Source organism: Panthera uncia, chromosome D2 (genome assembly GCF_023721935.1).
Source record: "Panthera uncia isolate 11264 chromosome D2, Puncia_PCG_1.0, whole genome shotgun sequence".
NCBI classification, from domain to species: domain Eukaryota; kingdom Metazoa; phylum Chordata; class Mammalia; order Carnivora; family Felidae; genus Panthera; species Panthera uncia.
Genome location: NC_064818.1, coordinates 65625218 through 65653148, shown reverse-complemented (window position 1 = coordinate 65653148; position 27931 = coordinate 65625218). Strand labels below are relative to the sequence as shown.

The window sequence follows — 27931 nt, the reverse complement described above, 5'->3', positions numbered from 1 at the left end:
AATTTTTAAATTGAAAGAGAACTGTGAAAGAATATAAAAATGGAAAAAAAAATTTAAATAAGTTATTCTGAAGTTGCATTTTAGACTTACCATGTTAAAATTAAGGGTAGTTCAGGTACATTCTACCAATTCATAAAAATATATTTTAAAATACACTCTATCTACATGAATACTCACGGATATGGAAAAAAAAAACTTCCTTGAAAAGGAAAATTACCATATAAATATTAATTTATATGTATAAATATTCTTATATGTATAAATGTTAAAAAGTGCTGGTCTTTTTTTTTTTAATGTTTATTTTTGAGATAGAGACAGAATGCGAGAGGGGGAGGGCAGAGAGACAGGGACACACTATCGGGGCAGATTCCAGGTTCTGAGCTGTCAGCACAGAGCTGCATGTGGGGCTTGAACTCAGGAGCTGAGAGATTATGCCCTGAGCCAAAGTCAGATGCTCAACCAACTGAGCCACCCAGGCGCCCCTGTGCTGGTCTTTTCTAAGTAAGTACCTGTGTCTTGTATATTTTAAGAATAGCAATGTAAACTGTTTGAAAATAAAACTTAACTAGATGCAACTGTACACGTTTAGGTCTTCTGAAAGATTGTCACTGAGCAGCTATAAAAGTTCTTACATTGTATTGCTCCAGGTTTTTCTCTTTATTTGCCTCAGTGTCTTCCAGATCCTTATGGATAGCAGCAATCTGTCTTTTCTTGTCGTTAATAGCCTGATCTAACGACTTGAGTTCCTTTTTAATCCATTTATCCCTTTCTTCTTTTGATGTAAACTGGCTTCCTCGACCTTGCTTTGCATAAAGATCTGTTCTTTCCTGGGTAGCTTGGGCCAATCTATACAAGACAGAAGAAAAGAATGATTAAAAAGAAAAATAGGAAATAAGCAAGTTTAACTGCAATCGATATGTCAAGAATACGTAGAGACAGTAACCATTTTTTTAAATTCTATAAAAAAAATATAAAAAGGAACTGGTATCTAATAGAGCTCCTCGAACTAGTACTATATAATATACATTTTATTTTGAAAAGTCACAGTTAAAGGTGAAATAGCCCATATCCTAAGGATTTCAGGCAGACAATGTATTTACTCCAGGTCTGAGTTAGTCACTAAATCTAGAGACAGGTTCTAATAGCCTATCTCAGGAATTTTAAAAAATGCTCCAACTATATGTAACTATATAAACACTTCCAACTCCTTACAATAAGACACTATCCAAGGTTAAGAGGCAAGGGAAAAAAAAGGTTAAAAGGCAAGAGAAAGACAAAGAAAACATTTAAAACAAGTAGAATACAAATGTCTAGATTACATACAATCCTACCAAACGGCAGGGGGATGCGGGGATCAGAAAAAAATGGGCAAAAGAAATAAATAATTCAACAAAATATAGGTGGCATAAAAACATACTAATGCCCTAAACCATGAAATGAGCAAAAGCTGGCATGTCCAACCTACAGCTAGATATGAAAATGTCTAGCTACTAAAACAACAGTGAAAAAAGGAAATAGGATGAAACATAGAATAAGATGTTGAGTGGGTAGAAAAACAGAAACGAAAACAAACATCATTCATGTTTTAAAAAGCCCAACAATATCTCACTATGTTGTCTCAGGTGAGTTAACTTCTCAGAGCCTCAAGTTTGTCAAACCTACAGTGATCTCCTAAAGTTTCCGAATAGAAAAAAAATGTATGCAATATGTATACAATAACGCTTGGCCCACAATAGTTTTTTAATATAGCCTATTACTTTGAAATGGAGTTTAACTTTTGCCCTCATTGTCTTAACTCATAAGTATTTACGTTTTATAGAGGAACTATGTAGAAAGTTAGAAATGTTGGTGAAAGAAATCCCATACCGAGCAATTCCTCGCTCTTCTTTTTCTTTCACACTGTTGAATTTAGGTTCTGTTTCTGCCAGTTCTTTCTGCTTTTCTTCTATTTTTTCAAGCAGCTTCTGCCTCTCTTTTAATAAGCGTTTCTGTAAATAAAGGAGAAGTACAAATGTAATCTTTTTTTTAATTAAAAAAATTGTTAAGGTTTATTTTTGAGAGAGAGCGAGCGAGCGAGTGGAGGGGCAGAGAGAGAGGGAGACACAGAATCCAAAGCAGGTTCCAGGCTCTGAGCTGTCAGCACAGAGCCCAACATGGGCGCGAACTCACAAACCGCGAGATCATGACCTGAGCCCAAGTCAGATGCTTAACCAACTGAGCCACCCAGGCGCCCCAGTAAAAATGCAATCTTAAATTTTTTAAGATTTTGTGCTTAAGTCTAGCATAAAATATTTTCTCGTGAAAAGAAATCATCAGAAAACTGATCCTTCAACACAAAACTAATATTTATTTGCCTATTTACTTAAAGATTTTATTAAGTAATCTCCATACCCAACATGGGGCTAGAACTCACAACCCTGAGATCAAGAGTTGCATGCTCCACCAACTGAGCCAGACTGGCCTCCCACAAAGCTAATTTTTAAATGAAAGAAACAAGGAGACAGTACAGAGTTGCCACTTGAGTAGAAATTATTTTAATGTGCCAGATCTTTTACAAAAATTCAAGCATACATCCTTGTCACAGAAAGGATGGTCTTCTGTAATTCCTATTCAACTGAATGTTTATGTCTTTCATGTTTAGTATTTTAACTCACCCTTTGTTCACTATTGCCAGCCAATTCATCTTGTAAGTCCTTGGCTTTAAGCTCCAACTTCGTCCTCTGCTTAATTTGTTCTTGTCTTTCAGCGCTGAGCTGCTCCTTTTCTTCTTTCATAGCTGAAATTTTTGTTTTCAGCTCTCTAACTTGACGTTCAATATCCTAATCAAAAAGTATCAAATAGAAATGAGTCAGACAATTGAAAGTACGACAGCAGAGTTTGGACACGATTAGTTCTATCCCTTCTTTTTCTTTCAATTACACTTTCAGTACTATTCTGTCTTTCCAATACTCAATCTCAATGACATTCACTTCAAGTTACCATTTCATAATTGTTAATTTTGTTTAATGTTTAGAGAGACAGACTTGAGCGGGGGAGGGGCAGAGAGAGAGGGAGAGACAGAATCTGAAGCAGGCTCCAGGCTGTCAGCACAGAACTTGATGTGGAGCTCAAACTCATGAGCCATGAGATCATGACCTGAGCTGAAGTTAGATGCTTACCCAACTGAGCCACCCACGTACCCCTTTAGCTTTTTGTTTTTGTTTTTTTTTAAACCATTCCATAATTCTGGTACAAAAGGGAGTTTACTGTGGTCGAAAAATATAAGCTAACCTAAGCGTTGTTTATAATCTTACCTCCATTTTATCTCTCGCATCCTGCTGGGCATCTCTTAATTGTCTGGATTTTTCCCCACTAGTCTCTCGCTTAGCAGAAAGCTGGGGGAAGAAAAAAAAGCTATAATTTCTAACTCATTTTATATTTGTTTCATACTTCACAACATAATAGTAAAATTTTAAAATATCTTCTAAAATAAAATCATTCACTTAAAGAGTTTTTATAAAACAATTTTTAGTGGTTTTAAGTAAAAAGTCCTTTAAGTATTACCTAAAGCAATTTTTGGACAAAATATCAGCAATATTTACAAAATACATTTTAAAAAGCCAACAGAAAAATTCATGAGGCTTTTTCTTTTTATTATCAAGTAAATTCTACCCACAACATGGGGCTCGAACTCACAACTTGAACTCCAAGATCAGGAGTCCCATGCTCCCCACTGACTGAGCCAGCTAGGTACCCCTTCTTCATGAAGCTTTTAAAGGTGGCTGCCCTCATTTTGGTTTGTCTTGCATCACCACCTGATTATATTTCAGATACAACTACAGCAAGGACCACACAGACCTAGGCATTTTCCTTGGAATAATTAAAAGAACAAATTCACTGACCAATGAATTTATTAAGATTAAAAAATTTTTAAGGTCCTATTTAAAAACCATTGAAAAGTATAAATATAGCATGAGCTTAACTTACTCATTCAAATAAAATCACTCACGAATTTAAGTGACAAAAGTATTTTACCTCATCAAGTTTAGCACGAGTCTCATTAAGTTCCTGATTGTAAATGGTATATTCCAGGGCTCGTCTCATTTTATCCCACTTCTGATATTGAGCCAGTTCTTCCTTTTCTTCTTCTAAGGTATGTAATCTCTCTTCAATGTATTTTAACAACTCATTGATTTTTTCGCGTTTGCCCTCTTAAAAAATGAGAGAGGAGTGAAGAAGTTGAATGAAATTTTGATGTAATATCTTCTCAAATATACCATGAGTTAAAATTAACCTTAAGAACTATAGCATTATTTGAAAGTATGTGGTAACCAAATCTAAAACTAAAATGACACGATGCTTCATTATGAAAAGCATCAGAGAACAGTTACACATGGTGACACTTTAAAACTTTTTATTTTAGTTGACATACAATGTTATATTAATTTCAAGTGCACAATAGTGATTTCATAATTTTATACATTACACAATGCTCACCGTGATAAGTCTAGTTACCATCTGTCACCATAGAACATTATTACAATATCATGGACTATATTCCCTATACTATACTTTTCATCTCTGTGACTTATTTTATAACTGGAAGTTTTTCCTCCTAATCCCTTTCATCTGTTTCACCCATCTTCCCCCTGCACCACCACCTTGGCAACCACCAGTTTCTTCTCTATATTTATGAGTCTGTTTCTATTTTGTTTGCTGTTTTTTTTAGATCCTGTATATATGTGAAATCATGTGGCATATGCCTTTCTGTCCGACTCATTTCACTCAGTATGATACCCTCTAAGTTCATCCATGTTGTCACAAATGGTAAGATCTCATTTTTTAAAAAATGGAGTAATATTCCCTTGTATGCATATACCACATCTTTAAACATTCATCTGATGGACACTTATCTGCTTCCGCATCTTGGCTACTGTAAATAATGCTGCAATGCACATACATACGGGGGCATATATCTTTCCAAACTAGTGTTTACTAATTCTTACAATACATGTAGTAAGGCCTCTGTTTAAACATCCTTTAAAGGCAACTATGCCTTCCCACAACATTACAAAATTAAAAACCATAACATCATTGCTGTCACTGATTCTCAACTTTTACTACAATAGCATTATCCACAGCTGCCGTATATTGAACACCTACTATATTCCAATCATGGTACTACTTTGCTCCTCTATTTATCACCATAAACTATGAAAAAGAATTTTACAGATGGAGAAGCTTTAGACCAGAGAGATCAAGTCTAAAGTCACATCGTCAGTTAATTATTAGTCAGATTTTGAACTCAGGACTATCTATGGAATGACAAACCATAGCAATTGAAAAGCAAAGAAGGGTTTCCATCATAATGTACTAAGGAAAATTCTTAGTTTAAAGTTTTCCATTTACTTGCTCCTGAACAACTTAAAACCTAATGCCAGCTGATACTTCCAGAAATGCTTTTTGAGGTTTGCATCCAAATCTGTTATCCTCACTAACAATGAGGACGTTAGAGGCACAAAACAGTTGACCTATAAAGGCATCATTATCTAACAGTAATTCTTTATTTAAAGAGAGAAATCACTGGAAATCTCAAACCTTAAAATGTGTCAAACTAATTTTCTCTCCATTCAGTACACAGGCAAACTATCAAACGGTATACTCTTGAGAACAGATTGAACTCCCCTCAACCATCATAGCACAATGAATATGTAATTCACAACAAAAATAAGGCAGAATCACATTCATTTTACCTGTTTCTTTCATTAAAGATATGCTTTCTTCTTTTCGTTCATCATACACTCTAGTACCAGCTACTTCTCTTAATAGTTTTAGTCTCTGAGAATCTGGTGCTGTGGCCATCTGGTTGATCTAAAAATTTTAGAAAAATAATTATTACGTAGCTATAGACTGTTCTTTAAGAACTCTACTTTGAAAGAGTACTCACATGCTAGGTTTTAAGTAGAGCATGACTTCAATAATGCAATTCGTACAGTGCATTTACTTACAGACCTCTATCTCATTTAAATAAAATTTATTAAATAAAAATCCAAATAGGATTGATACATTCATAAGTCTAATTTATGAATAAGACTCTCTAAATTAAAAATAAAGGAAAAACGTGGCTCCTGGGTGGCTCAGTCAGTTAAGGATCCGACTCTTGATTTTGGCTCAGGTTCTGATCTCGCGGTTTTGTGGGTTTGAGCCCCAGTTTGGGCTCTGAGTGCTAGCTTCCTGAAGCCTGTTTGGGATTCTCCCTCTGTCCTTCTCTCTCTGCCCCTCCCCTACTTGCGCTGCCGCTCTCAAAATAAACTTTGTAAAAACAAAACAACAAAAACAAAAACGAAGAACATTACATCACCATTTTTCCTCAGTCAATATGATAAAATATAAAAGATGAACTCCAGGGGTGCCCAGATGGCTCAGTTGGTTAGGAGTCCAACTTTGGCTTAGGTCATGATTTCAAGGTTTACGAGTTCGAGCCCTGCATCGGGCTCTCTCTGCTGTCAGCACAGAGCTCGCTTCCAATCCTCTGTTCCCCTCTCCTCCTGATCCTACTTCGCTTGCATGCATTCTCTCAAAAATAAATAAACAAAAAAAAAAAAAAAAAAAAAAAAAAAAAAGATGAACTCTGTTCTAAAAGAACAGTATTTTTACAAGGGGAAACTATCACTCTACCTTTTTTTTTTTTTTTTTAATTTTTTTTTTTTCAACGTTTTTTTTATTTATTTTTGGGACAGAGAGAGACAAAGCATGAACGGGGGAGGGGCAGAGAGAGAGGGAGACACAGAATCGGAAACAGGCTCCAGGCTCCGAGCCATCAGCCCAGAGCCTGACGCGGGGCTCGAACTCACGGACCGCGAGATCGTGACCTGGCTGAAGTCGGACGCTCAACCGACTGCGCCACCCAGGCGCCCCTCACTCTACCTTTTAAAAAAGTTATGATACTATTAAAAGTATAGCAAAAATGGTATGTTTTATTATTACTATTTAAAAAAAATGTTTAATGTTTATTCATTTTTGAGAGACAGAAACAGCGTGAGTTGGGGGAGGGGCAGAGAGAGAGGGAGACAGAATCTGAAGCAGGCTCCAGAATCTGAGCTGTCAGCACAGAGCCCAATGTGGGGCTCAAACCCACAAACTGTGAGTTCATGACCTGAGCTGAAGTCACATGCTTAACTGACTGAGCCACTGAGGTGCCCCATTATTACTATTATTTTTTTTTCAATGTTTTTTTTATTTATTTTTGGGACAGAGAGAGACAAAGCATGAACGGGGGAGGGGCAGAGAGAGAGAGGGAGACACAGAATCGGAAACAGGCTCCAGGCTCCGAGCCGTCAGCCCAGAGCCTGACGCGGGGCTCGAACTCACGGACCGCGAGATCGTGACCTGGCTGAAGTCGGACGCTTAACCGACTGCGCCACCCAGGCGCCCCTACTATTATTTTTTAAGTAAGCTCTATGCCCCCAAGATCAGGAGTTGAATGGTCTACCAACTGAGCCAGATAAGTGCCCCCAAAATGGTATTCTTTAAATATAGATAGGTAAAAATAACTGTCTATCACAGGTAGTAACTAACATTAAATAAAACAAGCAAAAGCATTTTAAAAATCTTATTTAAAAATATATGGTGGGGCACCTGGGTGGCTTAGTCGGTTGAGCATCCAACTTCAGCTGAGGTCATGATCTCTCAGTTTATGAGTTCGAGCCCCACATCGGACTCACTGCTGTCGGCACAGAGCCTGCTTTGGATCCTCTGTCCCCTTCTCTCAGACCCTGCCCTGCTTATGCTCTCTTTCTCTCTCTCAAAAACAAACAAACATCAAAAAAAAATTTTTAAATATACGGCAAAAAAACACAGAGTGGTACAAACTAAGTGCCATGCAACTTTAAACAACAAGCGTGAGTTTAACATATTCATAAAAATAAAGTTAGCCACTAAATGCAAAAAATGCTGTCATGGCATTAAAAAAGTGAAGTTACTCTAACACTTTCACATAAAGACAGAAATCAACTCTGGGAAAAATGTGGTCTATCAAAAGTATAGACATCAAAGAATCTCCTTTCAGATCCTTATCACTGGTTACCCCAATTATGCATGTTCATTCAAGTTACTCACTTCAAAAATATTGAATAAATGTTTACAACATATATGCCACTCTGCTGGGCACTGGGAAAACAGCAATGAACAAAACAAAGTCTTGCCCTCATGGAACTTACATTCTAATGGAAGAAGAAATAAGTATACCAATACAGTATAACTATTATGAAAAAAATCAAATTAGAAAAAAGTGAAGTGCCTTCACTGGGGTGAAGGCAACATTCTTTTAGATGAAGTAACTTATGGATGGCTTAATATGAAATGACATGAATAGAAACTGAGAGTATAGGGGCCTATGCTGTATGTTTGCAGGGAAGACTCAGATTAATTAGTCTTTCGTAATCAGCCTCTTTAAATTTTTTGTTTATTTTTGGAGTAGAGACAGAATGTGAGCGGGCGAGGGGAAGAGACAGAAGGAGACACAGAATCCAAAGCAGGCTCCAGGCGCTGAGCTGTCAGCACAGACCCCAATGCGAGGCTTGAACCCACGAGCTATGAGATCTTGACCTGAGCCGCAGTCAGACACTTAACCTACTGCGCCACCCCGTCACCCCGTAATCAGCCTCCTTTTTTTTTTTTCTTTTTTAATTTTTTTTTAACGTTTTATTTATTTTTGAGACAGAGAGAGACAGAGCATGAACAGGGGAGGGGCAGAGAGAGAGGGAGACACAGAATCGGAAGCAGGCTCCAGGCTCTGAGCCATCAGCCCAGAGCCCGACGCGGGGCTCGAACTCACGGACCGCGAGATCGTGACCTGAGCTGAAGTCGGCCGCTTAACCGACTGAGCCACCCAGGCGCCCCTCAGCCTCCTTTTAAAAAAACTCCTTGCTTCTAAAGATGGTCTTCAAAAACTTGTTCTGCATTTCCCAAATGTGAAACACCATACGTACTCTTCCTAATCAGTTGGGAATGCTAAGTTTTCAACACATATCTAAAAATGTCTCCAATATGAAATAAGAAGTGGACATTTAAAAAGAACTTTCCCCTAGTCCAAAAAAACACTACAGCAAACTATGTGAACAATGCAGGGTATGTTCTAAGAAAAAGAAGTTATCTTAGATAAAATTTAAAGTATATGAGGAAATAGAATAATCAGCTGAAGTATGCAACTACTAAAAACTATAAAGAATATAATCTCTACAAGCAAAAACAATATACAGCATTATGGTAGATTTCTGGCAATGTAAGCTTTCCACCATTTTAACTCTGTGATATATTAAATAACAGAGTATTACTTTTAGGAAGTAATTTTTTTCAAATGCTATTTTTAAAGAATTTCTACAATATTCTTAAATATTTCCATTGTGACTTTCACAAACCAAAATGTCTTCCAGTATAGGACACCTTATTAAGTGATACAGGTCACAACGAAAACAACATCCACTAACTGCTGAAAAAATTGAATCCCATTACACAGTGGATCTACTTTGTAATTTTATGGCCACATAAAAGGTAATACTAATATCTATACAAAATAAATCAATGAAAACAAGAGACAGTAAGGTCCATTTTTGCTTCAACTTAACCACTAGAATCTATAAGCAAATTCATCATTCAAGTGAATATACTCAGAAAACATTCTATAAAAAAAAGGACATACAATATTTTTACCTTTCCTTGTTTTACAATATAATAAGGATTGCTTCGAGAAAAACCAGCACTTTCAAGGAGATTCATCACATCATTTTTCCTGTTAATAAACATTGAAAATATTTTTTCAGATTAATCGCCCAATAATAAGCAAAAAAATGAAGGGTAACTGCTGGGTTAAGGAACATGAGGGAGTACAGAATAGTCATGAAACCATTTATTCTACTGGCCTCAAGAATCTTGATTCTTCTGTTAATGTTCTAAATATTGGTTTGCTGAACACGAGGCATATATAACCCATACAGGAGTTAAGTAAAATACTTTTACTCTTTCATAAAGAAATTATAAATGTAAAGAAATTGCTTACGTGACCATTTTCTTGTCTAAGAAATACTGATCCTTTTTGGCACCAATAACTCTTCGAAGTGAAACTTCTTCTTTATCAATCTAAGAAAGAATGTAAAAGCCTGAAGTTAATTTCATAGTAAAAATGGAAAACTTTTCAGTTAATAAGGTCATTCTAGAGTCTGTAACCATAACACTTATTTTGAAATTTCAATTCTCACTAAAGATTTGCTATGAATATCAATTCTTATGACAAAGATATTTTTTCACAACAACTTACACACCCTATTTGCTAGAATGTTCATTACAATTTTAGGACAAAATGAATTATGTAAACCGTATAGCTATTTTAACATAAACTAAATTATAAGAACTGTATTTAATATAGTTATGAATGTTTCAAAGGTTGGGAAAAAAATCAGCTGCATCAATAAAATTCTCAAAATTGTGACTAGAAAAAAAAAAAGCCATTACTCACTGGCAACCGGTTGTCTGAATTATCAAAAATAATCTCCACAAAAGCAGAAATAACACGAGGACCAGTACCCTCCTAAAACATGTAAAAAATAAAATTGTCATTTAAGTGGTATTTTCACATTCTTTTTTTTGTTTTTTCTTTAAACACCTTTAAAGTTTAGTGCATGGCAATAAGCCTAATTCAATGGAAAACAATTTCTATTGGGCTAGTATATATCCTAGAGCAAAGACACTGGATGAGGATAACAATACTTGTCAACCAAATGGCTTTAGATTCTGACTAAAAAAATGAAAACTATGCAAGAGATATCAAAGTCAGATGTACTTAGGTCTTGTTCTGAAGACCACTTTATTAGAACATAAGACCCCATGCCCACCTAATTCTACTTATTTGCTAATATCAACACCACTTTGAGGCTTTTCTCTTACAGACTCACTTAATGCTGGAAAGGAACCCTAACAAATCATATAATTACTGGAACTCGGCTTTTTTTAATTTTTAAGTTTATTTATTTATTGTTGAGAGAGACAAAAAGCGCAGGTGTACAAGAGAGCAGGGGAGGGACAGAGAGGAGAGAGAATCCCAAGTAGACTCCACACTGCCAGCGTGGAGCCCAACAGAGGGCTCGATCTCACAAACCAAAGATCATGACCTAAGCTGAAATCCAAGGTTGGATGCTTACCGACTCAGCCACCCAGCTGCCCTGGCTTTTAAAACTATCTATTTTTATTTACTTGTTTAAATTTGCTATATCCTATATAATTTTAAATCTGCTATGAAAACACACACAGTTAATATGTCACATATACACCAATTTATGACGCTGCCACTCCTTTACCAAGTTCAGATAATTTCCAGATTCTAGAAACTGTTACTACACAGTGATTCAATATAATAAAGAATGATACCTAAAGAAGTTATTCTTTCAATGCCTATCTTAGAAACCTAAAAAAAATTTTTTCTATAGGCAACCAGTTGATAATGGTAAGAAAACAAACAAAATAAACCACCTTCCTAAGTGTGAGAGACTCTGTTAAGATATACTAAGGAATCTCACTTTCTCATTTTAAAACTATGTCATATTCAAACCGACAATAAATTTATTATTTTGTTATAGCCTTTTATCATTTTTTATCCTAAAATTTCTTTAGTTCATTATTCATAATGATCCAATGAAAAATTCTAATAATTTTCATTACTATAAATACACTTATCTTTCATATTGGGAAATGATGTGACCATTTGAGTTACAAATATGGATAAAATTATAACATGTTATGCTGTTTAGCTTGTAATGGTTCCTTCTCTATGCTCCCAATTAACTTCTGGTTCTGAGTCTCAAAGTTCCTAATTCCCAATTTCAAACTCTTTTCTCTTCAGCAAGCCTGTTTCCAGAGCATCACCAGACCATACTCTTAATAAAGAATCTGTATTTATGGGGTGCCTGGGTGGCTCAGTCAGTTTAGTGTCCGACATCAGCTCAGGTCATGATCTCATGGTTTTTGGGTCCGAGCCCTGTGCTCTGCGCTGACAGCTCAGAGCCTGGAACCTGCTTCAGATTTTGGGTCTCCCTCTTTCTCTGCCCCTCCCCTGCTCATGCTCTGTCTCTCTCTCTCAAAAATAAACACTAAAAAAATTTTTTAAAAAGAATTTCTATTTATATGGAAGACACACCCATTTATAGGAAAGTCCTACAATTTTATTACCATTTACATAAAAATTAGGCCCTTATCATGCATTAATATAGTAGGCTAAATTCCATAGAATTAACACACTTAAGAGAGACTGTACCATGTTTACTAAGAGAGATTATATCATGTTTACAAAAGATCTGAAACTTGAACAAGTGATTTTATTTACCAGAATCAACAATATAGTTTTAAAAATACATAATGTCAACATGTATTGACAATCTCAAAGCAATCTCACTCACATGCAACAAAGCCAATCGCTGTTCCGGACGAAGATGACTGAACTCATCACTAAGAACAAACTGAATTGCTAAAAATACAAAAACATTAACTATTAGTATAGTCTCAAAGAAGCTTTATGCCTTAATTTATAACTTCCCATACCTCTATCAGGTAATGAACAAGGCAGATAAAAACAGATTATCTATTTCATATATGCAAAAAATTGCTTGTATTTTAGACTAATCAGCTTAGAAATGACAAGAAAAATACTAAGAAGTTTGCACTGAAACATTTAAGGGAAGAAAAAGAGAACACTGAGGTAACAAAAAGAGGTAAGCAGAACTAAAATCTACCTCTTGATCAAAGTATACACTGAGTGATTAACACTTTGCTTTTATCCACTATAAGTAAATAATATACATCAAAATATTTATTAATAAAATAGGACATATTCTTACCATATTCTTAGCAGGATAGTTTTGTCAAAAGAAATTAAACTAAGTGGGAAACACAGGGAAACAGTTCAGATTCCCACATTCTACTGCACTGTTTGCACTGCTCTTATCTTCTGTAGAAGTCACTGCTGCTTCCATATAAAGTACCTAACTGGACCATCCTGCCCTAGAAATGAAACTCTACTCAGCTGTCCTGTTACCAGTTCACCCAAGAGACCTTTGACATTCCAAGAGTTGAGTACGCATGTATGAATGTGTATGTTGAGGGGAGAGTGTTTATCTTTCATAATCACATAATCACCTTAGGGGAACAGATTCAAACTGCCTTTATCCGCCTGAAGATCATGCAATACTTCTACTCCAATCCCACTCACTTATCATCACCAAATTACAACCACTGAAGGGCTATAGATTTGTGAGCACAGAGGGATAGAACCTTTGCTCCTGCTAAGCCCCACCCCCTTTCCCTCAAGCACTACTCAAACAAGAGGTTCAAAATTTTTTCAATCTACTTCTGGTATAGTTCAAACCTGTTCAGATGTTTTCTCTCTCCAAAGGATTTGTTAACAGAGGCATTATACTTAAATGTATTTTATCTTTAGAATTTTCAAAGCTATTTACTATCTTCAAACTGACAATAATCTTTGTGGAGTCTCTAATTTTTTACACCCCTCTATCTTTCATAAAAGTGATTTAGAAAACATTTTTTTAAAAGACGAAACAGAGGGATGCCTGGCTGGCTCAGTCAGTAGAGCATGCAGTTCTTGATCTTGGTTGGGATTATGAGTTCAAGCCCCATGTTGGGTGAAAGGCTTATTTACTTACATACATACATAATGAAACAACAAGATGAGTCATTTTCCAAAACAATATTAACTATGTTGTTGCATTTACACTTGTATAAATATGCATCTGCAACATTTACATACAGCATTCAAGTTTAAAAAGCACTTCCATTAGTATTATCTCATGATTCCCATAACCCATCAAAGTAGACAGGTCAAGTACACTTTTAAATTGCAAAGAGTACCCTGAAAGATTGTTTTGCCCAACCTCTCAGCTACTTAATCACTAGGTATAGAGTAGAACTCAGATCATTATACTCTACACTCCCTACACTAAACTGCAACCCTGTACGAAAAAGTATTTCTTGAGTTTCATACAGACATAATCTCAGAAAACCAATCTTTAAAATAAACTACGCGAAGATACCCAGGTCTTAATATATTTAGAATTGAAAAAACAACACTTACCGTAAAAAAAGTTACTTTTTCCAGATCCATTTCTGCCCACTATAAAATTTCAAAAAGTACATGTTACTTTCTATAAAAACCAATAAAATTAAAACTTTACCGTATTAAAAAATTTATATTCAATTTTCTAACTTAACATCTTAATATCTGAAATTAAATACAAAGAACAGTGAACAAAAGAAATCCATAAACAAAACAGCTTTAATCACCAAATGAATGCGATTTTTGTAGAGACTTCAGGTATTTTTTTTCTTAAATTTACTTCATTGTTTATTCTTTTGCTTTTTCCTAACAAATAATATTTGGAATAACTAATATGTTACTAGGTTTTCATAATTTACAATCATTACTATGGACACGCAATTTTTTTTTTTAATTTTTAATGTTTGTTTATTTTTGAGACAGAGACAGAGCACAAGCAGGGGAGGGGCAGAGAGAGAAGGAGACAGAATTCAACGCAGGTTCCAGGCTCTGAGCTGTCAGCACAGAGCCCGACAAGGGGCTTGAACTCACTGACTGAGATCATGACCCGAGCCAAAGTTGGACACTCAACCAACCAAGCCACCCTCGCACTACTTGTACATGCTCTCTCAAAAGAAGTAAATTAAACAACAACAAAAAAAGGAGACATCATTCACTTCCAGATATAATATATTCAGAAGGACACGTCATTTATGTAGTATTTTTTAAAAACAATGTTAAAAAAGACAAAGAAAGGCTATGGAAATGATCCAGATTAAAGAGACTAAATAGATATGACCACCAAAAGCAATACCTGACCCTAAATTAGGCCCTGTACTGGAGGAAAAAATACTATAAAGAAAATTTGGGGGTCAATCAGTACAACTGGAAAATAAACAGATTATCGTATTAATGTCAAATTTACGGAAATTTACAAACTCTACCGTGATTATGTAAGAGAATATCCCTATTCTTAGAAAGCATACATTGAAGTCAACGGTAAAGGACAAAGACCTACATAACTTACTCTAAGAAAAAAAGTGTGAGAGTGGGTACAAATGATAAAGCAAAAGAGGAAAAAGTTAACAGGTAGATTTGGGTAAAGGAGATCAGCGTATTCTCTGTACTGTTCCTATTTATACAACTTTTCTGTAAATCTGAAATCATCTCTAAATAAAAGTTTAAAAAGAGAATTTAGCATTCAAAGAATTACATATAGTTAAAACTGTAATCTATTCATAAATAACTTAAAACTTTAAATTTCCCTTTAATTACTCCTACCCATCAGTGGAATACTGTAAAGCAATTTCAAGGATGTTGACTATTTAATAAGGAAAGAGATTCAAGACTTATTCTTTTTAAAAAAAATTTTTTTTTAACATTTATTTATTTTTGAGACAGAGAGAGACAGAGCATGAACAGGGGAGGGGCAGAGAGAGAGGGAGACACAGAATCGGAAGCAGGCTCCAGGCTCCGAGCCATCAGCCCAGAGCCTGACGCGGGGCTCGAACTCACGGACCGCGAGATCGTGACCTGAGTCGAAGTCGGACGCTCAACCGACTGAGCCACCTAGGCGCCCCAATTCAAGACTTATTCTTAAAAAAAAAAATTTTTTTTAACGTTTATTTATTTTTGAGAGAGAGAGAGACAGAGCATGAACGGGGGAGGGTCAGAGAGAGAGGGAGACACAGAATCTGAAACAGGCTCCAGGCTCTGAGCCATCAGCCCAGAGCCTGACGCGGGGCTTGAACTCACGAACCGCGAGATCATGACCTGAGCCGAAGTCGGACACTTAACCGAATGATCCACCCAGGCACCCCAAGACTTATTCTTAAGTAGAAAAAAACAAATTACCAAAAGATTATACTACAAGCCCACTTTTATTTTATTTTAAAAGGCTTATTGTGGGGCACCTGGGTAGCTCAGCTGGTTGAGTGTCCAACTCCAGCTCAGGTCAGGATCATCCTCATGGTTCAATTTGGGGATTCCAGTCACCGGGCTCCCTGCTGTCAGCACAGAGCCCACTTCACATCCTCGGTCTCCCTCTCTCTCTGCCCTTCCCTGTTCTTGTGTGCACGCTCTCAAAAATAAATAAAAATTTTTAAAAATTAAATAGGGGCGCCTGGCTGGCTCAGTTGGTTAAGTGTCTGACTTTGGCTCAGGTCACGACCTCACTGTTCTTGACCTCTAGCTCCACGTTGGGCTCTTGTGCTGAGAGCTCAGAGCCTGGAGCCTGCTTTGGATTCTGTGTCTCCCTCTCTCTCTGTCCCTCCTCCACGCATGCTCTGTCTCTCAAAAATAATAAATGAAAAATATTTTAAAAATTAAAAAAATAAATAATTAAAAATTAAATTAAAATGCTTAGGGGGAGCCTGGGTGGCTCAGTCCGTTAAGCGCCTGACTCTTGATTTTGGCTCAGGTCATGATCTTACTGTTCATGGGAATAAGCCCCACGTTGGGCTCTGTGCTGACAGCTCAGGGACTGCTTGGGATTTTCTCTTCCTCCCTGCCCCTCCCTCACTTGTGCTTTCTCTCAAAATAAACTTAAAAAAAAAAAAAAAAAAGGCTTATTTATGTAGATGTACACAAAGACTGGAGGCATATGGGGGTAGATCAGTTTATATGTGCCCCAGAATCACCTGCCCCAACCCAAGCCTTAGCTGCCTGTCAATGGAGAGATTCAGTATTCCATCACCTTTAGGTTGTTTCAGCCTACCCTGGGTGTGCACTCAGGTCAGACCTGTGAAAATCCAAAAGACACTATATAGTTCCCTGACTACTTTAGGGGGTTAGTCCCCAGAGTAACACAATCCAAAAGCATGGAGGAATTAATTAATGCCCTGTGTGGTAAACTCTGACCAATCAGAGAACAGGAACTAGCAGACAAAGCCGTCTCCATTCCTTTCCAATCTGATCTTTCCCAGGCGTGGTGGGTTCACAAAGTCTGTCTGGAAGTTATCCAATATGACCACAAACCAGCTGAACCTTCTTTATAAAGCTATGACCAACTTTCCGTTTTACTCTTGCCCTCAGACTGAACCTTCCCATTAAAGTCTTATTAGTTGCTGAGTGGGCCTTGGATTCTGTTTTCTAGGAAACCAAGGCTAATACAAGCATAGGTTGTTAATATTAAGAATGGCTATTGCTGGGCAGGATTACAGTTTAGTTTTTTCCTTTCAGCTTTTAAACTCTTCCATAACGTTCTACAATTAACATATTTCTTTTGTTAAAAAGCTAGAGACAAAGTAACCTTAAAAAGGTGTATGTTTGGTAATTCAAACATCATTCAACTGTTCAAGCAAGAGATTAAAACACTGAAGATCACCAGAAGATATAGTTGCCTTCAAATCTTTTTTTAAGGGTCAAATCATTAAATAATCAAAGTACTATGCTTTCACAGGATATTTTTAATGTCAATCTCAGTCTACACTACTTTGGGTCTTTCCTGTCTTTAAAACATGTTTAAGCAGTGGGGTGCCTGGGTGGCCTACTTGGTTAAGTGTCCAACTCCTGAGTTCAGCTCAGGGCATGATCTCACAGTTCCTGAGATAGAGCTCTGAGTCAGGCTCTGCATTGACAGTGAGGAGCCTGCTTGGGATCTTCCCTCTCCCTCTCTCTGCCCCTCCCCTGCTCATGTGGGTATTCTCCCTCTCTCTCACTCAAAAAATAATAAATTTTTTAAAAAAGCTTAAAAACCTTAAAAAAAAACATGTTTAAGCAGTAAAATCATATTAGGTTTGTTAAAACAAAAGAAAAAACACTTAGACAATTTACTCTGTAACTGTTACTATTAACAATACTAATGTAAACAAAGTAGTAAAACAGTGGTCTCTTAATAGCTAAAACAAAAATACTTGATAGATTCTACAAACATAATCTAATCATCATAATAAAAGTCATTTTACAGCTCATAAAATTATACCATTGATCTAATTAAGATATTCATCTAGTTTAACCTGTAATATAAATCTAGCAATTATATTTTAATAGAATATATAATTTTTAAATAATTTATATCTAGTAATTATTCATTTTTTTCCATTTCCAAAGATTTTCTGATTGATGAAAATCAGAAGGCACTTGTAATCAAAATATAAATAAAATACCAGAACAATCAGGCTATCCTTGTGGCACTTTAATTAAATTAACTATTCAACAGGTACAGCAGAGGGTAAATAGTGTTTTTTTTTTATAAGTTTATTTTGCACATGCGCACGGGGGTGGGAGGGACAGAGAGAGAGGGAGAGAGGATCCCAAACAGGTTCTGCACCATTAGCTCACAGCCCGATTCGGGGCTTGAAACCTCGAACCGTGAGATCATGACATGATCCAAAACCAAGGGTCAGATGCTTAACTGAGCCACCTAGGCGCCCCCAAAGTGTTTTCTTTATTCTCAACTACAAGGCTGCAACTAATGTACTGAGGGCAGGTTTTGTTTTTGCCTCAATTTTTATTTATTTTTTATTTTTTTAATATGAAATTTATTGTCAAATTGGTTTCCATACAACACCCAGTGCTCATCCCAACAGGTGCCCTCCTCAATACCCATCACCCACCCCCCATCAACCCTCAGTTTGTTCTCAGTTTTTAAGAGTCTCTTAAAAACTCCTCCTCCTTTTTTTTTCCTTCCCCTCCCCCATGGTCTTCTGTTAAGTTTCTCAGGATCCACCTAAGAGTGAAAACATATGGTATCTGTCTTTCTCTGTATGGCTTATTTCACTTAGCATGACACTCTCCAGTTCCACCCACGTTGCTACAAAAGGCCATATTTTATTCTTTCTCATGGCCACGGAGTATTCCATTGTGTATATAAACCACAATTTTTTTATCCATTCATCAGTTGATGGACATTTAGGCTCTTTCCATCATTTGGCTATTGTTGAAAGTGCTGCTGTAAACACTGGGGTACAATTGCCCCTATGCATCAGCACTCCTGTATCCCTTGGGTCAATTCCTAGCAGTGCTATTGCTGGGTGGTAGGGTAGATCTATTTCTAATTTTTTGAGGAACCTCCACACTGTTTTCCAGAGCGGCTACACCAGTTTGCATTCCCATGCCTCAATTTTTAAATTTTATTTCAAAGTACAGTTGACACTTTTGCTCTCAATTTTTAAAATTTATTATTTATTTCAAAATAAAGTAGATTCTCTGGGAACATTAGCATTTAGTGTTTGCCTATTACTGATCTCTATATAAATCTCACCTTATCCCATGCTACAGAATGAACTGTGTCACCCTCTCATTCATATGTTGAAGCCCTAACCCCAAATGTTATGGTATTTGGTGGGGGGGGGGGAGCTTTGGGAGGTAATCAGGATTAATGAGGTTGTGAGGGTGGGGCCTTCATAACAGAATTTGTGCTCTAATGAAGAAGAGGGAGAGAGAATCAAACAGTCACACGAGCCTGATGACAAAGATGGTGACTTTCAGGGGATGCCTGGGTGGCTCAGTTGAGCGTCTGACTTTGGCTCAGGTGATGATCTCACGTATCACGGGTTCGAGCCCCACGTCAGGCTCTGAGCTGTCAGCAAAGAGCCTGAAGCCTGCTTTGGATTCGGTGTCTCCCTCTCTCTCTGCTCTTCCCCTACTCATACTCTGTGTCTCTGTCTCAAAAATAAACATTAAAACATTAAAAACAAACAAAAAAGATGGCGACTTCCAGAATGTGACTATGCTGGCAGCCCGATCGTGGATTTGAGCTACCAGAGCAGTGAGAAGATAAATTCCTGCTCTTTAAGCTACCCAATTTATATTTTATGGTGGACTCAGCAGTCTAATATACCAATATACCCCTCAAGGAAGACAATGTATAGCTTAAGTCCATTTATAGCACATTGTTTCATCTAGCCTTTAAAAATTCAGCAGAATGCCAGAAAACACTTTTGCTGGCTGTATCAGCAAAAAATGGACACTATCAACTGAAGAGTCTTTAGACTAAATACTGTGCTGCAGGACAATAATCGTTTTAGTCCTTTATCCTCATACGTACACTTTCTCATTTAATTTTCCCAACAGCCCCTATAAGATAGGTATCATTAGCTCTTCATTACAAATCAGAAAACTAAAGCCCCTCAAGGAGTCAAGTTTGAAAAAGAGTATGTGTCAGAACTGGGACGTGAAACCCATTCTGTTATGCTCCAAAGTTTATGCTCTGCCCACCAAGCTGCATGGTCTGACCTTAAATATTAGGACAGGAAAGAAAAAACCCAAGAACAATCAAATTTGTGAATAAAGAATGGTCATCTCTGAAATTAGACAACAGTGGGCGTTTTAACCAGGAAATGACATATCAAGAAGAGTACAGCTCAAATGCTAACTTTAGTGTCATTCACTATAAACGTAAAGCTATTAAAAGACACCTTCACACCTACCAGGCTACCCAAATAAAAATGAGTAAGTTGTGCAAACATTTTAAATGTATAAAGTAAGCAATTCATCAGTGCAGATTAAAAAAAAACCATGTTATTTCATATAGAAGAAACATTATAAATTCATAGAACATTCAAAGCCAATTCCCATCTCAAGCCTAAATATAGACCGAATTTAAATGGCTCTATAAATATAAATCTGATCTTGGAAACCATGAACACTTACCAATAACATTATGCTTTGAACTGAAGGGATCTACAATTGTTTGATCTCTGTAACTCCGAAAACCCTGGATGATAACCTAATAAATAAAAGATACTTTTCAGAGAACACACACTACCAGAAGAAACTCCTAAACATTCTTCCTTGGCACTTCTCTCTCTGGTTTCTCATTTAATGCAAGACAGAGAACTTTCCATTTCATAGAAGAAAAATTCATTTTGGAAAGTGGCGATTAAAAAATCTTCTAAAACGTCCGCGTTTATCGGTAGCCAGGGCCAGTGTTGTAAGTCACCTGTTAAGGAACTCTCAAGAGCAAGTACACTGTGTAAGTAAGGTTCGCTGGAACGCTGAACATCCCCGAGCTACAGCGAAAAAGTGTGTCAAGCAGGCCGGTCGGCCCCAAGCTTTCCTGACTCCAGGAGCAGTGGGCGCTTCTCTCGGACACGCCGACCGGCCAGAAGGAGCAGACGTTCCAAGAAAGGGGTGCTGAGAGTCCAACACATCCAACAGAGAAACTTTTCCAAGAGTGCGGATGGGCTCATCTTTGGGGTGGACTCTTGCGCGGGAAGACCATTTTGACAGAAGTAAACAAGTGAACGAGGCGGCGCTACATACTCTGCAAGGAGGAGGGTCCCTTTCCCGTCTCCTGTAATTCGGGGACAAAGACCCCGGGCTAAGCTGACACCCCAACCTGAGCCCCCCCCAGGGATGCCCCCGGGCCCGGGGGACCACCTTTCCACACACCCCGCGCAAAGGGCCCGCGCGGGGCTGGCCCCGGCAGGACGACACAGCTTGCCCGCCCCGCCGCTGCCGCCCCCAGCCCGCCCCCGACCCACTGGGAAGGCCCGGTCCCTCCAAACCTCTCGGAGATGCTACTCCCGCGGACGGGCGCCCGGCGGGGAGGCCCGCGCCGCGGCCCCGCGCTGGCGGGGCGGGGCCTCTCCCCTCCCCCGCAGCCCGCGTCTTGGGTCCACCCTGCCGGGAGGCGGGAGGCCACGGGTCGCGCCGAGACACCCCCGCCAGACGGAGCTGTCCTCACAGGCCCGCGAGGGAGTGGGCGAGACGCACAGGCCTCACCTGTTTTATGTACATGATTCCGCGCCCCTCGCCGGGGAGAAGGCCTCCCCACCGACAAGCGACAGCGCTGCCGTGGGGTCCAATGAGGCGCCTACGAGACCCCTCCCCCAAAGCGCCGCTCGCTCCCGTCCAGCCAAACAAAATGGCGGCCCCCGCGGAGGCGGAGTCCGCGCCTTGAACGGAACCATACTCGCGGTCCCCGCAGAGCGTAGGGGGAGCCGGGGTCCCGTCTTCTCTTTACTTTTGGCAAAAGAAGCCTTCTAAGGCTCTATTGGGTGGACTTCATTTGGTTGTTGAATTTTTAGCTGAACATTTCCGGAGAATCAGTCTGAAGCTTCACTCGAAAAAGCCTTGATCGTGAGATTGGCGCAGAGTCCCTCCGAGCGCGGAGCCAATGGTTGTGCCCACATGGGGGGAAAGGTTCGGCGCCAAAGCCAAGTGTTAGAGTCGGGGGGCCAATAGCGGAGCTTGCCGGTGGCCACGTGGTCTCGGGCTGTTTAAAAGTGGGCACCCCCGTGCTGCCGCAAGCGTCCCGAACTGGTGGAGTATAGGATTCGGCGGTCCGAATCCCGCCTGCTCTATTATTCTCCGTCGCCTTGGGAACTTGTGTAAATTTAGAATGGCTCCTCTTAGCTCTCGACTGGACACTCGTAGGACAGCCCATAAGGAACTTGGCGCAAAGTCTGCTTTAATAATGTGATCATTAATAATTCTGGAGCTCTTACTATGCCATTTGCTGTAAATCTAGGCCGACTTGAACAATTGCAACAAAAAGAGGTTTAGTTAAAATTAAAAGCTCTTTTTTTAAAAAACAGCCTGAAAGAGGTGCTAGTAGCCCCCTAGATGATTCTAATCTAATCAATCTTAGGGGAAAAATATTTGTTAGAAATTGGTAATTAAAATTACCTGCCATTTAAGTCGGTAGGTCCTTGCTTCCCCTCCTGCTGCCGCGAGCTGTTCCAGCCCTAATTATTTCTAGATTGAACTTTTTAATAGTCTGCTAACTTCATCCTTGTCAGTACCCCTTGGTGCTGGCAGAGTCAAATCCTTTCCAACCCTTGGTGTAAACAAAAAATCCCAAAACTTTTTAAAAACTTTTTTCTTTTTAATGTTTACTTATTTTTGAGAGAGCGAGGCAGAGTGGGGGGGGGGCGGGGGCGGGCGGGGTGGAGCAGAGAGAAGGAAACACAGAATCGAAGCAGGCTCCAGGCTCTGAGCTGTCAGCACAGAGCCCAATGCAGGGCTCGAAATCACTGACCATGAGATCGTAACCTGAGCCAAGGTCAGACGCTTAACCGACGGAGCCACCCAGGCGCCCCCCAAAAACCCCAAACTCTTAAACATTTCTCTGGGATTAGTGTCTCTACTCTGGATTTCTAGCTGTGGGTTTATAGGCATAATAATATTGAACGTTTGGAGCCCCTACTTCCTATTCTATAAAATGAGGATAATAAAAATCACTTCATGTTTAGAATTAAAAACAGGATGCATAAAATCTATTTGCCCAAATTATAGAGATGGATGCCCCTTAGGCTAAAATAAAATTGCAGCCTGACTGACATCTTGATTTTAGCTACATGAGACCTGAGGAGAGGACCCAGTTATGCTGTGCTGACTGCTGACCATATTTCTAAGAATTCTGAGGCTGTAGACTTTCTCACAAAAATTCAACCTGGTGTACAGTACCTGAAGTAGTAAAGACTCGAAGGACAATGAAAGTGAAGTACAGGACAAGGGCCAAGTTACCATGTAAGACCCCGGATGTTATAGTTTCTCATTCTCCTCCTTATACCCCTCTATTGTTAAGACATTCCAAAATAAAGCTTTGTCTCTAAGCTATTTTCAGTTCACAATCTTTTACCATCCCAGGAAGGGATCACAGACTGATTTTATCTATTTCTAAGTTATTCCTCCCTATCTCTTAAAAAGATTCTTTTTTAATGTATGCCCTATCTATCTTCATTCTTAGGCTAGGCAGATTTTCTGTGGGTATCTCCCAGTCCAGTGATTAGGAAGGAGATTTCTCATTATCACTCAGTTCATATTCTTTAAGTGTGTTATTTTGAGAGAGAGCGCTCACACAGAACGTTAGGAGGGGCAGAGAGAGGGAAAGTGAGAATCCCAAGTAGGCTCCGCACTGTCAGTACTGAGCCTGATGTGGGGCTTGATCTCGTGAAGCCTGAGATCATGACCTGAGCCAAAATCAAGGGCAGACACTTAACCAACTGAGCCACTCAGGTACCCCTCATATTCAATTCTTATCATCCCCAAGAGATAGAACTGGCACCATAGGGATGATCCCAAATTATAGTTTTCTCTTGGTGACTCCTGGGACTTTCAAATGCCAAATCGCTTAAGAGGAAACCTAGAAAATTCTCATCCAAGCAGGATAGAACCATAGCACTGTGGGAAGATGAGGTTCACAAAAGACAAAATCTTTTATTGCTTCCCTCATGGATATAAAGGAGACATCGCAAAACTTTTTTTAGGGAAGCTTAGGGAAAAAACTTGGGAAGAAGCCTTTTCAGGTACCAAGCCCTAAGAGCTAAGACTAAAACCCTTAGTCTCTCAGGAAGTAAAGATGCTCATCCCTCTACTGGATGATGTTGGGGAAATTGTTATTATTGGAAAACCCATTCAAAAAACAACTGCCTGAAAAACCACCAATAACCTTCACTTTGCTTCCCTATTTTTATTATATTTATGCCACCATACTCTTCATGTTGTTATTTTTTAAAAAACTCTAATTCTCACGTAAGCTTGTGTCAACATTGTATTTAATTCATTAAGGAGAGATTTGGTAAAATGACAAAGCTGGCTTAAAAGATACAAGAAATTGAAATTTAGATAGTCATTGGGGGAAAAATGCTAAAATATTATTCCTAAATTAGACACAAAACTGATAAATACTCTACCAGCTGATAAACTATAACCTTTAAGATGATCTAGTCTAGGGGTACCTGGGTGGGTCAGTCGGTTAAGCGGCCGACTTCAGCTCAGGTCATGATCTCACGGTCTGTGGGTTCGAACCCACATCAGGGTCTGTACTGACCGCTCGGAGCCTAGAGCCTGTTTTGCATTTTGTGTCTCCCTCTCTCTCTATTCCTCCCCTGCTTGCACTCTGTCTCTGTCTCTTTCTCTCAAAAATGAATAAACATTAAGATTTTTTTTTAAAGATGATCTATTCTATTAGTCAAAAGAGATTCATCACGTATCAGTTTTCTTCCAGTTTTCACAGAATAGTCAACTGTTTGGGCCCTAATCAATTGTGAATACCAAGTTGTTAGTAACATTAAAAGGTCCTGCAAACTTGTAGCTACAAGTTTGGGGGCATTTTTCTGAATAAGGACTCTAAGAATAAAAATAAGAGATTAGTTTTCTTGGGTACCTTAAATATTCCCAACAAGTTGAAGACCAAACTCTTACACCTTAGAAGAGGTACAGTCACTGTCCCTCCATAGAATCAATCATGCTGGGGAAATTGGACCTGTTATGAAAAACCTGATCAGTGGAAAAATAACTTCCTGACTAAGCCTTGGTACACCTCCGTAAGCTGTTTCTACACTTGCACCAAATCCCCACGGCCTCCATATTCCGTATAAATTGAATTACAAAATATGTGGCCTTTTGTGTCTGGCTTCTTTCATTTAGCATAATGTTTTCGAGGTTCATCCATGTCATAGCCTGTAGCATATAGTAATGGTGCAGGCTACATTCTCTTTTATGGTTGAATAATATTCCATCGTACAGGCAGATCACATCCTGTTTGTCCATTCATCAGTTGGTGGACATGTGGGTTGTTTCCACTTTCTGGCTATTAGGAACAAAGTTGCTATGAGCATTCATGTTCAAGTTTTTGTGTGGATGTGTTTCCAGTTCTTCTGAGTATATTCCTAGGTGCTGAAGGGATGAGTCATATGGTAACCTTCTTTCACTTTTTTTTTAAAATATGATATTTATTGTCAAATTGGTTTCCATACAACACCCAGTGCTGATCCCAACAGGTGCCCTCCTCAATACCCATCACCCACCCTCCCCTCCCTCCCATCCCCCATCAACCCTCAGATTGTTCTCAGTTTTTAAGAGTCTCTTATGGTTTGGCTCCCTCCCTCTCTAGCTTTTTTCCCTCTTTGGCTTTTTGAGAGAGTGCCAAAGTGATATCCAAAGGGGCTGAACCATTTTATCTTCACATCAGCAGTGTGAAAGTTCCAGTTCTCCTTGGCAAAGCTTGCTATTGTTGTCTTTCTTATTTTAGCCACCTAGTAGGTATGAAGTGGTATCTCATTGTGGTTTTGATTTTCATTTCCCCAATGACTAATGATATTGAGCATCTTTTCATGTCTTTCATGTTAATTTTTTTAAGCTTATTTATTTTGAGAAAGAGAGATAACAAACTGGGGAGGAGTAGAGAGAGAGAAAGAGAGAATTCCAAGCAGGCCCTGCGCTTGCCCAATGCGGGGCTCTATCTGATGAACTAAGAGATCATGACCTGAGCTGAAATCCAGAGTCAGACACTTAACTGACTGTGTCACCCAGGCCCCCCCTTTCATTTTAATTTATATATTTTATTTGGAGAAAACACTTTGTCCATTCTTAGACTTGTCTTATTGTTGCATTGTAACAGTTGTTTATATATTCTGGACACTCGACCTTTAGATCGAATATATGATTTGCAAATATTTTCTATTTCTTTGGGTTGTCTTTTTACTTTCTTGATAATCTTCTTTGAAGTACACAAGTTCTATATTTTAAGGTCATCTGATTTATCTATTTTTTTATTTGGCTGCTCGTAGTTTCGGGGTCATATCTAACGAATCATTGCCTAACTTTTAGAAGTTACGCAAATTTGAGAAGTGGAATCTATGAAAGGAGTCACGTGACTACTTCACACTGCTTGGAAAACACTTCCATCAGAAATCTCCAAAACTCACCCCTCATCTCATGTAGGCCTTTGCTCAATTGTCAACTTTCCAGGAAGTTCTCCTTTGACCACCTTACCTAAAACAACACTACCCCTTGGTCACTTACCATACTTTATACTGCTTTATTTTTCTTAGAGTACTTCCTGACATTCTTTCTCTCTCTCTCTGTCCCTCCTCTTGTTTATTTTCATTTATTGTATGCCCCTGCTCTCACATTGGAATGTATGCTCCTGGAAAAAAGGAATTTTTGTTTGTCAACTGCTGGTCACTCAGTGTCCAGCATAGACTTGTTATAGGTGCTCAATAATAATTTGTTAAGTTAATGACTCCCCAAATCTCCGATAGAATATTCACAAATTTTTTATCTTTGCCAATTTGAAATATGAAAAATGATATTCCAACATTTTTAAAGTTGCATTTTTATACCTGTGAGTGAGGTTTAGCACTTTCTCATACATTAAAAAAATCACTGGGGTGCCTGGCTGGCTCAGAGGGTAGAGCATGTAACTCTTAATCTTTTTTTTAAGGAAAAAACCTCAATAAAAGAATTAAACAAAGATAAACGATATGCCAGATAAAGAATTTAAAGTAATGATTATAAAGATATTCACTGGGCTGGAGAAAAGAGTGGAAGAATTCAGTGAGACCTTCAATAAAGAGATAGAAAATATTTAAAAGAACCAATATTAAAAGAACCAGTTTGTTGAAAAATACAATAACTGAAATAAAAAATACACTAAAGGGAATAAATAGTAGATCAGAGAATGCAGAAGAACGTATCAGCAATCTGGAACACAGATTAATGGAAAATACATAAGTTGAACAGCAAAAAGAGAACAGGATTTTTAATTTTTTTTAATTGTTTGTTTATTTCTGAGACAGAGAGAGAGGCAGAGCATGAACAGGGGAGGGGCAGAGAGAGAGGGAGACACAGATTCCGAAGCAGGCTCCAGGCTCTGAGCTGTCAGCACAGAGCCTGACGCAGGGCTCGAACTCACGGACTGCAAGATCATGACCTGAGCTGAAGTCGGACGCTTAACTGACTGAGCCACCCAGGTGCCCCAAGAACAGGATTTTTAAAAATGAGGATAGATTAGGCTTAATCTGTTACGCCTTTGACTCTTGGTTTCAGCTCAGGTCATGGTCTCAAGGTTTTGTGGGTTCAAGCCTTCTGTATCAAGCTCTGCGGTGACAGTGTGGAATCTGCTTGGGATTCTGCGGTGACAGTGTGGAATCTGCTTGGGATTCTGGCTCTCCCTCTCTCTCT

The 27931-nt window shown here is 38.6% G+C and overlaps 1 protein-coding gene across 1 annotated transcript in view; it reads right to left on the bottom strand.

The window, feature by feature from the left end:
- The window catches only part of SMC3 (structural maintenance of chromosomes 3), a 37821-nt gene extending 15929 nt beyond the window's left edge, over window positions 1–21892 (bottom strand). The window contains exons 1-13 of the mRNA XM_049645732.1: window positions 21743–21892; window positions 20669–20744; window positions 14114–14152; window positions 12426–12493; window positions 10493–10564; window positions 10037–10116; window positions 9691–9769; window positions 5733–5850; window positions 4015–4190; window positions 3294–3374; window positions 2655–2819; window positions 1867–1988; window positions 633–846 (exon numbers count right to left, since the gene is read on the bottom strand). Coding sequence (XP_049501689.1) covers window positions 633–846; window positions 1867–1988; window positions 2655–2819; window positions 3294–3374; window positions 4015–4190; window positions 5733–5850; window positions 9691–9769; window positions 10037–10116; window positions 10493–10564; window positions 12426–12493; window positions 14114–14152; window positions 20669–20744; window positions 21743–21757 — 1305 coding nt within the window. The 5' untranslated portion in view covers window positions 21758–21892. The remainder of the gene's footprint in view (window positions 1–632; window positions 847–1866; window positions 1989–2654; window positions 2820–3293; window positions 3375–4014; window positions 4191–5732; window positions 5851–9690; window positions 9770–10036; window positions 10117–10492; window positions 10565–12425; window positions 12494–14113; window positions 14153–20668; window positions 20745–21742) is intronic.
- Between the last annotated feature and the right edge of the window lie 6039 nt (window positions 21893–27931).